This window comes from Mycetomoellerius zeteki, unplaced genomic scaffold, assembly GCF_001594055.1.
Source record: "Mycetomoellerius zeteki isolate Tzet28-1 unplaced genomic scaffold, Tzet1.0 scaffold43, whole genome shotgun sequence".
Taxonomy (NCBI): domain Eukaryota; kingdom Metazoa; phylum Arthropoda; class Insecta; order Hymenoptera; family Formicidae; genus Mycetomoellerius; species Mycetomoellerius zeteki.
In genome coordinates, this window is record NW_017257424.1 from 9,821 (window position 1) to 23,857 (window position 14,037).

The 14,037-nt window shown below is 30.6% G+C and overlaps 2 protein-coding genes across 5 annotated transcripts in view; both read right to left on the reverse strand.

The window, feature by feature from the left end:
• Window positions 1-2,561: 2,561 nt before the first annotated feature.
• LOC108726570 (uncharacterized protein MAL8P1.12-like) lies at window positions 2,562-8,723 on the reverse strand. The gene is given in 10 exon segments (XM_018454225.1): window positions 2,562-2,597; window positions 3,282-3,479; window positions 3,709-3,859; window positions 4,295-4,408; window positions 4,795-5,214; window positions 5,217-6,118; window positions 6,229-6,304; window positions 6,307-7,155; window positions 7,198-7,986; window positions 8,585-8,723. Coding segments are annotated over 9 exon segments (3,495 nt in total). The 5' UTR covers window positions 7,969-7,986; window positions 8,585-8,723; the 3' UTR covers window positions 2,562-2,583.
• A 2,062-nt stretch (window positions 8,724-10,785) lies between these two features.
• Window positions 10,786-14,037, reverse strand: part of smash (smallish) — a 68,818-nt gene continuing 65,566 nt past the window's right edge. For all 4 annotated transcript variants that reach the window (XM_018454230.1, XM_018454228.1, XM_018454229.1 and 1 more), the window contains 6 exons: window positions 13,823-13,946; window positions 13,260-13,376; window positions 12,761-12,960; window positions 12,351-12,523; window positions 12,122-12,286; window positions 10,786-11,823 (listed from right to left, as the gene is read on the reverse strand). In XM_018454230.1, coding sequence (XP_018309732.1) covers window positions 11,801-11,823; window positions 12,122-12,286; window positions 12,351-12,523; window positions 12,761-12,960; window positions 13,260-13,376; window positions 13,823-13,946 — 802 coding nt within the window. In that variant the 3' untranslated portion in view covers window positions 10,786-11,800. The remainder of the gene's footprint in view (window positions 11,824-12,121; window positions 12,287-12,350; window positions 12,524-12,760; window positions 12,961-13,259; window positions 13,377-13,822; window positions 13,947-14,037) is intronic.

Here is a 14,037-nt window from a genome sequence, read left to right on the forward strand (position 1 = left end):
AGACCGCTACCAACAACAATTGACCAATTTGAGCGATGCATTAGAAGAAAAGAGGCCATTTACTGGCCAAGGACGTCGTAAAGTGATCTTGCTTCATGACAATGCTCAACTACATGTTGCGAAAGCGACTCAGGACCATATCTTTGCGTTAGGCTGGGAACTTCTTCCGCACGCGGCGTATAGCCCAGACATGGCGCCTTCCGATTACTATCTATTCCGGTCGCTGCAGCATCATTTGGCTGATACACATTTCGTGAGATTAGAAGAAATACGAAAATGCATTGATGACTTTATCGCTTCGAAGCCGGTGAGTTTCTATCGTCAAGGAATTCGCAAGCTACCCGAAATATGGCAAAAGGTCGTTGATGCAAACGGAGAATATTTCGCTGATTAATATTTTTTCGTTTGTTTTTGAATAAAGATTGAATTTTACAAAAAAAAGCTCAGAACTTTTTTGTACACCTAATACATGTGAGTCAACTAAATAAAATAAAACTTTTGTTTTTCAATATCTGTACATAAGTGTGATGCAAGCCTTCAGTGTCTGAACGTAAATTGTTTTCGTGCATAAGGATATGAAGATATTGTGATATAAGTCGCTTATTAAGAAAACGTTCTTCGTCGACTGCTGCGACATTCTCCTAGTCGAAGTCATGTTCAAAACTAATTGGATGTTCTGTAATTACCGAGTGATTATTAGTATTGCGGTTTTTAATGCTTGTATTGCTGAAGAGGACTCCAAAGAGAGTCGAAATGTTCAAAGATTATCAGAATAAAGGTTCAAGAACTAATTTTGCGTACTAATTATTACGTCGACTCTCAATCGCCTTGGTTTTGGATTTTTTTTTCTCAGAAATATTTCAACTGAAAAGTGAAACATTTCATAAAAGTTGCAAAATATGTCTGCAACATTTCTGAAACAGTTCTGGAATAGCAAAATGTTCGCAATTTTTACATATGAAATCTTGTTGGAAGGTTGCTGAACAGTTATAGAAAGATCTGTATTTTTTTTTAAATATTATCAAAAAGGTTACAGCTATTTCTAGTATTTCAAAAATGATATTTAAATATATGTATATTTAATTGTGCGTGTGTGTGATACTTAAATAATATTTAAATTTATTATGTCAACATAAGTATTGTTTAAGTATCAACTAAACATATTTAAATAATATTTCTGAAGTACGTAAGATTTATTAAGAGTTTTGTGATTTGTTTACGGATTACAATACTTATTGAAATAAATTATTTCTCCAAAATGTTAATTTTACCGCCAACTATTTTGATTAATTGATGACATTACAGAGACTATTCACACACAAAACTCATTCCACTTAAGATTTCGCCTACAAGAGCCGGCAAACTAGCGGAATGGTAAGTACTGTGGTTGTGGTCGTTACAGACTTTAAGTGGAACGCACCCATTATATGTATAAGCACATATATGTAATCACTATTGAAAAATTATTTACATCTGCAGTTTACACACAATATTATTATTTATATACAAAAGTTTTCGCAATTAATTAGTAGAACAAGTCACGATAACATCATAACGACGTTGAGCTGAATTGAGATTGATCAAAAAATGATTTTTAATAAGTATTTTGGAGCCATTTTAACGTTGATACGTCAATACGATTAGTTCTTACTTTCGATTCGTCATGGATTTAAATGTATAAACCAATCACATTGAAGAATTTTACAACAGTTGGAAAGCTAGATTTTGCTGAACGCAGCCATTAACATATTAAATTTGCGGTGTTTTCGCACATTTATGAGGTAATGTAGGTAGGAATACGCGAGTGGGGATAGATATACGCAAATAGGCACTAATAAATGAAAATAATAAATGAAAGGTAGGTAGGACAATAAATATGGATAAGTAGGGACTGTATAGGTAGGACAATAGGTATGTATAGGTAGGAATAAACACATTATATGTACATACTTGATAATTGGAAAGGAGGGATTAAGAATTGAATAAAATTTTAAATTAATTTTAAGTTTTATTTAATTATCAGCACTCCGTTCCAATTATCAAATATGGAAATAAACCAAATTAATTTTAAATTTTATTCAATTTTCAGCTATCCCAAAATTAAACTTTTTGTTAAAATTCTATACACGTACAAATTATGTAACGCGTTAATATTGTATTTAATTTTATTGTAAATAAATGTATGTATAATAGTATTAAGTACGTAATATAAAAAATTTATGTAAACTATGCCCAGATAAATGCCATCATATTTACTTTTGTAATTTGCACAACGATTACTAATAAATTATATATTTATTGGTATATATGTATGTACGCGCACACATTCACAAATTCTTTTTTTAATTTTTAAGCAGCATATAGATGGTTCATTTAGTTATATAAATAAATAATATAAATAGTAGGTATGCGAGGGAATACAATAATAAGTAAATAAATCTTTTATATTTGAATCTTGTCTCTTTTTTACAAAATTATATGTTCATTATGTACAAACTATAAACTACATATATCGTTTTCAGTTTCTTTTTTCTTTAACATTTTTGATTTATAAGAATAATTGTTCCTTCTTCATTTTAAATATTAAGTTTCAGGATCTGAAAGAATTATATTTGCAATTATATCAGATCAATGAAGATTTACATTTCTTCTTTTGTTAATTATTATTCTTTATTTAAAAAAACAATGATAAAAAGTTAACTTTTGATTAGTTACATGATTTGTAGTTAAATTATTTTGAATAGGAAAATATATAAAATCACTACAAAGGGTATCCCAAAATTCGTGACTCGAAATAATATATAGTTCTTGAAAAATTAAGTAAAGTTATTTGTTTTTTTATTCGAAGCAGTATTTTTTGAGATGATAAGGGTTTATAAATATGATCAATTACAAATTAAGACTATGGTCTACTTGATGCTACAAATGCTTCGAAGCATTTGTAGTGCTAAATGAACCGGCACCCTATGTATTTTAGATGGCCACATGTCTCGCGTGTGCGGTATTATTAGTGGATGCTGATGAGCGCGTCCTTCAGCGTATTCACTTACACTCATCGTCTAAACGTAGTATTATATATAATTGACCATATTTAAATCCTTATATCTCAGAAAATATTGTTTAAAATAAAAATTTGCAAATCACTTTTTTTTATTTAATTTTTCTAAAAATTTTTTGCTATAGTATTTTGAGTCGCGAATTTTGAGACATCCTGTATAATGATATTTATAACTTATATATCGATTAGTATTTTGTGATAATTAATAATAATTAATTTATACCTGAACTTTTGTCTCGTTTGCGCTTCTTATTGGAAATTTTCACTGATTTTGAATTTCTCTCTGTATTTGTTTGTTGGTTTTTGTTCAGTGCTTTTGGCACAGAAGAAACAGTATTATTAGAATTCAATACATTTGACTTTCTCGAATCTTGTGGCAATTTTTCTCGTACAGTAATAGTACTGATATTTTTAATATTTACTACAAATAAAATATAACGATTTATATACAGAAAATTTCTCACATTCCCAATGAAAAATATTATATCAAATAAAAAATAAAATATGGTGTGTTCCTATTATTTTTTTTATATTTTATATCTTATCTTATTTTTCTACACATGTATATTATTTCTATTAGGAATTTATTGAGGAAACTTTTACTTCACAATTAAATATAATATTCCTGCTTAAAGAAGAAAATTACTTACTGATCTTATAAGGTTTCTGTTTTTTACCAGTAGCAAAAATGCAAGATGTGGTACCCACTTCTTTGCGAACAATTCTGTATTTACTTTCATTGAGTTTTATCGATTTCTCTTTTAATGTTAGTACTTGACCTTGCAAATTGCTTTGCAGTACCTATAGAATAATTTAAAGATTAACTTTGACAAAGATCTAAAAAAACATTTGTGTGTGTGTGTGTGTGTGTGTGTGTGTGTGTGTGTGTGCGCGCGTGTGTGTGTGTGAAATCATTATATTATTTTTATTCTTATATTAAGCTAGCGTTTCCACTTTGAAAAAATAAATTTATTTACTGCATAATCATATACGTAACCACTAATCAATTAGTATTCAATTTTTTATTTTCACAGATTAATAGAAAATTAAGACCGAGACACTACGTGTCTCCAGTTCAAAGAATTAGAAATCTGTATTTATAGAAATGGTTGGCGATATATATGGCTTTTTTAGTGATTTCTAATTATATATATATATGAACTAATAAATAATTATTTTTAAAAAGTATGCAGGATTTATATATATATATATATATATATAAAACAAAAAGTATACCTTGCTTGGAACATTTAAAATAAAAGCTTCTTCGTCTTCAGAAAGATCGGCTAATGTAAAACTTGCTGGTATTTTTTCTACAAACAAATCTTGATCTTCGATTAGTTGTTGTAACTGAAAAGGTAAATGCGTTTTCTAGCAAGGACACAATGTAACACAGTAAATCATTTCATCTTTGTTAATGTTGACAAACAAGAATGTAATAATTCACTATGTTACACTGTGACCTTGCTAGAAAATGCCCTATATTAATTATAAGTTCCTAAATATTGCATTAAAAATTTCATTCTATGGGTATTAATTTAGTGCAAAATATGTCACTTTTTGTTGATAGTTTTAACTCATTTTTTAGTTGTCCTAAATGAATTCTAAAATTTATTCTATCTTGTTATATGCAAAAAGAATGTACTTCAATGTAGAGAAAGAAAAAGAAACTTTGATTTTTAAAAAAATATTTCAAGCCAAAAGGAATAATTCTGATATTATTTAGAGTTACTTACATTGCGTGGTCTATATTGGCAAGAGCTATTAAGATGTGTATTTGAACATTTGACTGATGCTTGTGTACTTTGCTCGTATTCAGATTCATATCTTGTCTTAAATTCAGTGCTTATTGCTTCTTCATTCTGATTACTTTTAGTACATACGTTCTCCTTATCTAACATAGATTGTTTGTGTTTTTGAAATTCATTAATAGATTTCTTACTATTGCACGAAACGTCACTATCAGAAACTTTTAACTGAAGACTTTCAATTAAGTTTTCTTGACTTCGGTTATCATTATGTACATTTTCACAATTTGACGTTTCCTGTAGTGAGTTTTTGTTTGTTGTAGATTGCAATGAATCATTATTCGCATATGTACAACTTATTAATGATTCAGTCTTTTTCATGTCTTCCTTCGTGTTCGTTGAATCTAATTTTATTTCTTCTGATGTAGCCTTTTTACAAATGCAAATATTTTCCCTACATTGGTTTGTTTAGGAGCGCAGTTGATTTCATCATTGTTCAAGTTGTCGTCTTCACTGCAATAACTCGTATTTGAACTATCAATATGTTTTTGCGAGGTTTTGGTGGTTACATATTCATCGTCACTTTCACTGGAATCGCTGTTTACTACTAAATTCAATGTTGCTTGTTGCTGAAGTCGCTTTTTAGTTTGAGGTGACATATAGTTCATATTATTCTCTTCATTATCAGTTTCTAATGCCATTGGTGTTTCAATTTCTTCCTCATTTACCTCTGCTTCTTGCAAATTATCAGTATTATGATCAACGATATCTGGACAATGTATTAAAGTATTCTTTTTTATAGAAGCATTTTCATTGCTAATGTTCGTACTATCAATTTTATCAATTTTTTCTATATTACTCTTGACGACATTGTCTTTCTTATATGTTAGCTTATATTTTTTGTTTAGAATTTCAGTGCACATAATTTTAGGTAATGAAGTTTGACGTTTTTGTGTATCATGTGTATCCTGTTTCATATAAGTTTTATCTTCTTGATTTATTAAATGCATCTTTGCATTCTTATCAACTTGATTTAATTGGAAGAAATTATTTTCTTCTTCCTCATCATTTGTTTGTCTATTATTTTTATCTAACATATTATTGTAAGATTTTGAATGAACATCTTTTATATTTTCCTTAGGAGATAGTTGCTGTTTTTGAACATCGCATAAGTTTTCTGATTTCACGAAATGCGTTCGATCTTCATGATTTATCGAATGAATCTCTGTGACATTGTCAATCTGATTTAATTGAGGGAAATTTTTTATTTTTTCTTCGGAGGATTCTTTTTCTTCTTTGGTATTTTGTTTTCCTGAAACATTGTTGTACGATTTCAAATATATGTATATTCTTTGTACGATTCTTCATACGAGAAAAAAATCGTTATTTTTAATCTCATAAGTTTTTATAAAATAATCTTACCTTTGTGATTAATTGAAGGAACCTCTACATCAACCTTTGCATTATCTTCCTTTAATTGGAGAGATATATCTTCTTCTTCTTTTTCAGCATAAGACTGCAAGGTTTCGAATGAGCTTCCTTCATACAATCTTGTTTAGGAGATAACAATTGCTGTTTTAGAATATCACTTGAATCTTTCGCTTTTACAAAATGTTCATCTTGCTCATTTGTTTCTACGTTCATATCAATTTGATTTAATTGGGAGGAATTTTCCATTTTTTCTTCTCCAGAAGGTGTCCTCTCTTCTTTGTTAATTTGTTCTCTTAAAATGTCATTAAATCGTGGATCCTTTACAACTTCTTCACTATCTTCCATTGTTTCGAGTGCTTCATCAATCTTGTTCAGTTCAAGAGAGGAAATAAGAATTTTATTCGCGTTTTTCTCCATATTCTGACTCATTGGAGTCTTATTAGATTTTTTGATCTTGACCAACCTATCTTCCAAATCTTCATCAATTCCAGAGTCTTTTTGCTGATCTTGCAAAACATCTGATGACAAATCTTTATTAGGTACATTTGTTTGTATTTTCTTTAATGGTGTACTGTGGTGTCGATCAAAATTTACGATATCTGGAAGTAACTGATCATAACTTAATTCACCTCCTATATTTTTATCTGTTGCATTTTTACTATTATTCATGGAATCGACTTTCTCTAGCACTATTATCAAGTTTCTTTTAACATTTTTTAACAATTTTGATTTGTGATTCATATAAACACTGTCACAATTCTTCGAGTTTATCGAACTTTCAATTACTGCAGTTGATTCGTTGACGTCATCTTTTGATTTAACAAGGGAATTTAATTCATTATCAGAATTAGTATTATTTTCTAAACTTATCGATTGAGGTAGAGAATAATAATGTAAACCATGAGAATTAAGTTCAATATTTTCATTTATTATTGCACTTTGATTTTTTTTATTTTGTACTTTTCTTTTACTCACAGGTTTTGTTTTATTGGATATCATATTATCTTCGGAACTTAATTTATTATCTATTACATCAAAGTCTTCGTGATTCCGTCTCACATATTTATTTCCAGATTTTATTATACTAGATGCCGAATCGATTTGAGAATCAAATTGTGAAGAAAGAGATTGCTTACTAGATTGAGCTTTCAAATGAATACGATCATTATCCTTCAAAATATTTTTTTTATTATTTGAGATATTTGTATGTGATCGTTTACGTGATACACTATTGTTCTTGTTTGTAACTTCTTGCCAGTCTGTATTAATACATTCCTCAGACACTGCAGGATTCAATCGCAGCGATCTTCTCACTTGTACTTTTTTTTCTGTACTTCTGCCTCTGCTTTTCTTCTTATGTATGATAATTCTTCTGTTACAGCCTTCATAGTCCTTCTTGCGGATAGAAACATAATTCTGAAAACTTCTGGCTTTATATTTGGCTCGTTTTGATGAAGAATTATATATAATATCGTAATCGACATCACTGAGACTGCTACTATCACTAGTATCAGTATCTTTTACTAAGTTTCGTATGACATTGGTTTTCAATTCTACATAGTGCTTATAATCTTTCACACCACAATGTTTTTTTATTTTAGTATTGAGTAGTTTTGTGCTCTTTCGTATTTTCCGTGATGGCCTAAATTTATGTATCAGGGAGTTCTCGAGCATCCTGTCTGTAACAGAATTGTCCGTGATTGTCCATGTGATGTTCTCATGGGAACACATGGCTTACACCGTTTATATCTAAAAGCATAAAATGGCAATTAATATTAGCGCATACATGACTTCTTTCCTTGTTTAAAGGGAACTTGCTATTATTGCATGTCTTTATTAATGAAATATGAAAGGGATAATTTAAAACTGTTGCTCAATATTGTGAAAGGTGTAATATTTTACTTTTTTTTTATTAATTTCTTATTTTATATTAATTTATTAATTTCTTATTTTATTTGTTATTTTATTCATTTTCTTAACTGCTTTCAAACTGAAAGATTCGTTTTTTTAATAGTTGAACTGTGTATACTTTTTATACTTAAAGCGAAATAGGTATATATTTGAAATTTAGCAAAAGCGAGAAGGAAAGTACTAATGCAGTCTAGTGCAGCATAAAAAAACTAATTTTATAACTTGTTAAAAGATCATAATCAAAGATCCAATCGAATGTAAGCATGTGAAATCAAAATGCATTTCTCAAAATTCTCAGTAATAATGAAATGACAAACTCGAATGAGAGACGCTACAGCATGTTCCTTCAAAAAGATAAACTCTGGGAAATAACTGATTGTAGCTTCTAAATAAGACCACTTTTTCGAAAGATGAAAATAATAATAGATTTTCTAACCTGAAAAGACACCTTATAACAGTTCGTTATTCTTTGTAATCTCAAGTTTCGTTGATATCTTTACACCATCTCTATACAACTGCGATACATACGTAAATGGAATTTTATTGATAATACAAAAAATTTAAGTTTCGCACAGGTAAACACAGCTCATTTACACACATTGGCTGCGTTCAGCAGACTCAACAGTTTTGCAACCGTTTTATGATTGTCTGCTGAGATAGGACCATTCTTCTAGATCTAAAAGTATGATCCAATTAGCGCGAAGGAAACTTACAACAGTTGCAAAACAAACGTTCTGCTGAACGCATCCATCTATACACCTCATTTGTGGCGTAGCCAGGGCTGCGTTCCGTTACCCCGGATCTACAATAGGTGTTTTAAGCCTTAAGCCGTAAGAAATTGACCAATTACAGTCGAATTCGAGTAGAATAATCGAATACGATTCGTCCATTTCTTATGGCTTAAGGCTTAAAGGTGCCGTCACATATGCTAGATTCACACTGCATCCGATTTTCGTCGTACGATGCTCTACAACCAATCAGAAAACAGGATTCCGATGAATTTTGCTTCGTATTATCGGAATTCTTTTTTCTGATTGGATGCAGAGCGTACGATGAAAATCGGATGCAATGTGAATCCAGCATTACTCACTTACATGGGACAGCACCCTTTAAAACATGCGTTACGGACGCAATACCTAGTAACTTTTGCAGACATCCGGTGCGAATTACCCATAGACGTTTAACATCAAATGTTAAACAAGGACAGATGATGAATCCGAGGCATCAAAGGCATCTGAACGACGTTTCCGAACGCAGCTATTATGTAGAGATAAGAAGAAAAGTTTTTTCAATAAAATTTTGTAGTAATAATGACTATTATGTAATATCAGAGAGAGCAATACTTTCGCTGATGCAGTTATTAAAATAATATAATTTGAGATAAAATACTTGTTACATTTAAGTGATACACAAGTGCATAAATTGTACAGTACTAAATGTCGCGAAATATCATGGGTAACAATATGAAATCTTGTCGCATATTCAGGTTTATGCTATGCTATCAACTTATTACGAACGTGAATCAGATTTAAGCCGGAATCAGACTAGGCATTAAAGATTGAGATTGAAGATTGAAAGATTGAAATTTGACCAATCAAAACAATAGGAGCTAAAATTCCTTTGCCCTCATTGATCAAATTTCAATCTTCAATCGTCGATCTCAATCTTCAATGCGTAGTCTGATTCCGGCCTTAGGGTGCGTTCCGAATGAAGCGCATGATGCATCATTTGTCATTGGCTGCGTTCAGCAGACTCAACAGTTTTGCAACCGTTTTATGATTATCTGCTGAGATAGGACCATTCTTCTAGATCTAAAAGTATGATCCAATTAGCGCGAAGGAAACTTCCAACAATTGCAAAACAAACGTTCTGCTGAACGCAGCCAATGGCTGAAAGCAGCTTTGCAACTGTTGTAAAATTCTTCAATACGATTGGTTCTTGCTTTTGGTTCCTGACAGATCTAAATGGCTGCGTTCAGCAGACTCAATAGTTTTGCAACCGTTTTATGATTCGTCACGCTGATTGGATTATATTTTTAGATTTAAAGGAATAGTCCTATCTCAGCGCAGAATCATAAAACGGTTGCAAAACTGTTGAGTCTGCTGAACGCAACCAATGATACATCATGCGTTTCATGCGCAATTTGAAACGCACCCTTAAAGTCTGGTTCTTGAGATACAGAGAGCAATAATGAGAAATATGAAGGAGCGTTGGGAAAAGTTCATTACATATGCGCTTATATCAATAAAATTTATTTTAAACAATTTGAAATTTTAATAAAAACTCAGCCGTTTTATGTATAAAAAGCTAATACATAATTAACATTAAGTATTAAGAATTTGACATAGCACAGCAACAGGTAAAGATCATTTGTTATCATTTTCTGTTATTTTGCTACTTTATCTATTGTCTTATTGAACATGGCATACCATTGCTATTACATGCCAATGCTGTAATTTCAGCATTCATTCAGTTGGATTCAATTGGAAGTGTAAGAAAATTTCACAGAACAGGAAATAATAAATGTTTTACAGAAAATCAATCTTGTGTTTTACATTTATTCTTTTCAATAATATAAAATTACGTTAATAACACGAGACGCGTATGTTACAATATTTCACAATGTAACATGTCTTCGACACATTTGTGGGAAGCGATTGAAAGACCGTCGTCTTGTTTATGTTAAAACGTACAATCGAATCGAGTCAATTCCAAACATGCCATCGAGTACGGAAGTACCGACAAGTTTTATTTTGATTGAGTAGTGGTGAATCTACATTTTTGGCAGTTTTAAAACTAATATTCCTCCAGAGAAAGAGATGTTTTTTTAAAAAGTTTGGTTTGTAGATACGTAATTCAGTTATTAATATAAAAAATACTTTATGCTCTTATATTCGTTTGCATTATTTGACAAAATAATCTTTGAAGTTAAAAAAAAAAATTAAAAATTTTAATTGAAAAAGCAATACAGTAGCATACATCTGTATGCGTGTCAAGGAGAGGGCCTCAATATCTTTTTAAAACTTGAACTACGTTAGCATATTGCTAGATTCGCTATTTGTAATTCTCTTGACCGCTCCGCGAAGCCAAAATTTGATTATTATTTGATTATTATAACTGAAATCTCACGCTATTCGCTTCTAAAAAAAAAAAATAAAAAATCGAAGACTGCTTGAGAAAACATTCGCGTGCATTCTGTTATAACCGTTGTAAATTAGATATATCTGGTATAAATAGTACGAGAACTATATTACAAAAATATACAGCATCAGTAAAGTGACGCCAGTTACATCCAAATTAAAACCATCTCAACAGTTATCTTATGTCTAGACTAATTACATAAATACATCTTATATACATCCTTCAGGTATGATTCGTGTTAGTTGGTAGAAACAGTATTGCATACATATGTAAACTCATTACTTTGAATAAAAAATACGGAAAATAATATATCGCGCGAGGGACAATGGTACTTCATCCCCTCTTTGTATTTGACCTGTCAAAAAATTATGTTTATGCAATTTACTTTATGCTGTGTGTCAACATGACACTTTTAAATAAGGGTAACTAAACGGTTGATTATGACGATCATAAAATATAGCCGGAAAGCGTTACAATTAAGTTAATCAGCGTAATTCCGTTAACCAGGCTTCTACACACAACTGAACTTGACACCTGAAAATTTAACAGCAATGTAGTAAGACAATGTAGCAAAATCTGAGATGAAGGTATTTTACTGATTTTTGCATATTTATAATTTATAATTGCGTTAATAATTGTCTTTATGTTTTTACGATATAAAACTTTCAATTGAGATTAATAAATATTATATATTTGCAATTATTTTTAAAATGAAATTTTTAAAACGTTCTTTCTTTAATTATACCGAGGGTAATATGTATTTTATCGAATACTCTTGAAATCACAGCGTGTATAATCATACAATTATATTTGACGAATTAAATGTTTGTACCATCGTCACTGGAGTAGCAGTTATGGCAGTGGAGTTTATGATTTCGAACGCGCACGTCCGTTCCCATTAATCCATCGCCAAGACGCACATGGCATACGCAACACTTAAAGCACTCCATATGATAAAACAATCGTAGACTTTCGATTATCATCGCAGCGCCTCGACCTAAAGAATTATAAAGATATTTATAACGATGAAAGAATGTTTTAACTTTAACTTATTACATTACCTAATTCCTCTCCGCAATGTGAACATTTCTTCTTTCCACTCACGCTAAGCATTTTTTCTTGATTTCCGCTGTTATTCGCGATTGGCGTATGTTGTGTTTTTTGAGATTGTAATGTATACTGTGGTGATTGATGTTGCACAGTCAAATGTTCTTGATTGTGAACTTGTTCTGGCCTGAAAAAATGTTCTTTTATAATTCATAAAAAGCAAGCCTTTGAAAAGAAAGTCTAAATGAAAGTTCAAATATCAAATATATAAATAAAAAATATAAAGAATATATTTTATTCTTATTAAAAAATTATGATTAATTATTAAAAAATTTTGTTTCGTTGTGTATATTATTATTAAAAAAATATCAATAGTTCGTAAAATCAATTTTTTCGCAAATTGCCGAATACTAGTTAAATTTACCTTCGTCTTGTTAAAAGAGGTTTCTCTTGCGTTTTACTCTGTACCCTTTGTGTTAAAGTTTGTATGATAGAATCGGGTAGCGGTTTGCTATCTGTCCGAATTGGAGCGTTATATGGTACGGAAGTGCCAGTTACATGCGGTTGAGATTTTCGCGCCGGTGATCGTTGATTTCTCTCATTAATTCTCCTTTGTTCCGCCTCCTGTTGAGAAATTAATTGAGATAGAACTTATCTCATGATTACTTATCTCACGTTACTAGAGAAGTACATTAGATTTTGTTAGAAATTTTTTTTTAAATAAAATACACGATAAACATTGGAATAAAACTGAAAAATTAAATTTTCGAAAAAAATTAAAAATCTTATTTTAACAATGAATGATTTATTGAACAAATTTTTTTAATGGAGTTAATGTGTCTCTTTAAGAATTATAGAATTATATAAAGAAAATAAATTTATACATAAATATGCCAATTAATATAAATAATACTAATACGCACTTGAATAAGCCAATGTTGATAGTTCACATCATTAGCTCCTCTAGGCACGTCACTTTTCCTTCGCTGGACCCACTGATCACCTTGAACAATTCGTGGACGCGGTACTGCACTTAATGCCTGTAAATAAAAAGTCTATAATCAGAGTCTGACCACGATATAGCTATGTCCGTGATTGGTCCGACATTTTTCTTCAATTCGTCATAGTTGTTTGAAGTGTATTTCATTATCAAATCTTTTGACGATGGATTATTGCAAAAAAGTGCTGGCGCATTCAATCATTTTTATTCAGAAAGAAATACTTATAGATATTATCGAGAAAAGCAAAATCAAGAAAAAGTTGGATTACAGAAAACTACGTGTATATATATATATATATATATTCATCGCGTATTTACTTATGTTCGCTAGGAACTATGAAGCTTACAGAGCTGCTACATTTCCAGTTCCACAGGGCCACTCTAGAGTGAGTAAGAGTGACATAGCGCATATCTTTCTCTATCACATAATTTTGAAGAAAAATGCTGGATATTCTCGTGGCCAAACTCTGATTATAAGGTCTCTACCTGTAAGGTCTGTCTGGACATTTGCTGGCCAGTGTGATTTCCAAGTGTCGTTGTCGATGCGCTCTCGCGAATCGATGCGTCTACTTGTTGAGGAATCGAATCCGCGGATGGTATACGGCTATTCCTATATTCCCAATTAAATAAAAAAATTCAATACAATTATTTTGTTACAATATCCATTTTATTATTATCATATAAAAGTTTTATTATAATTT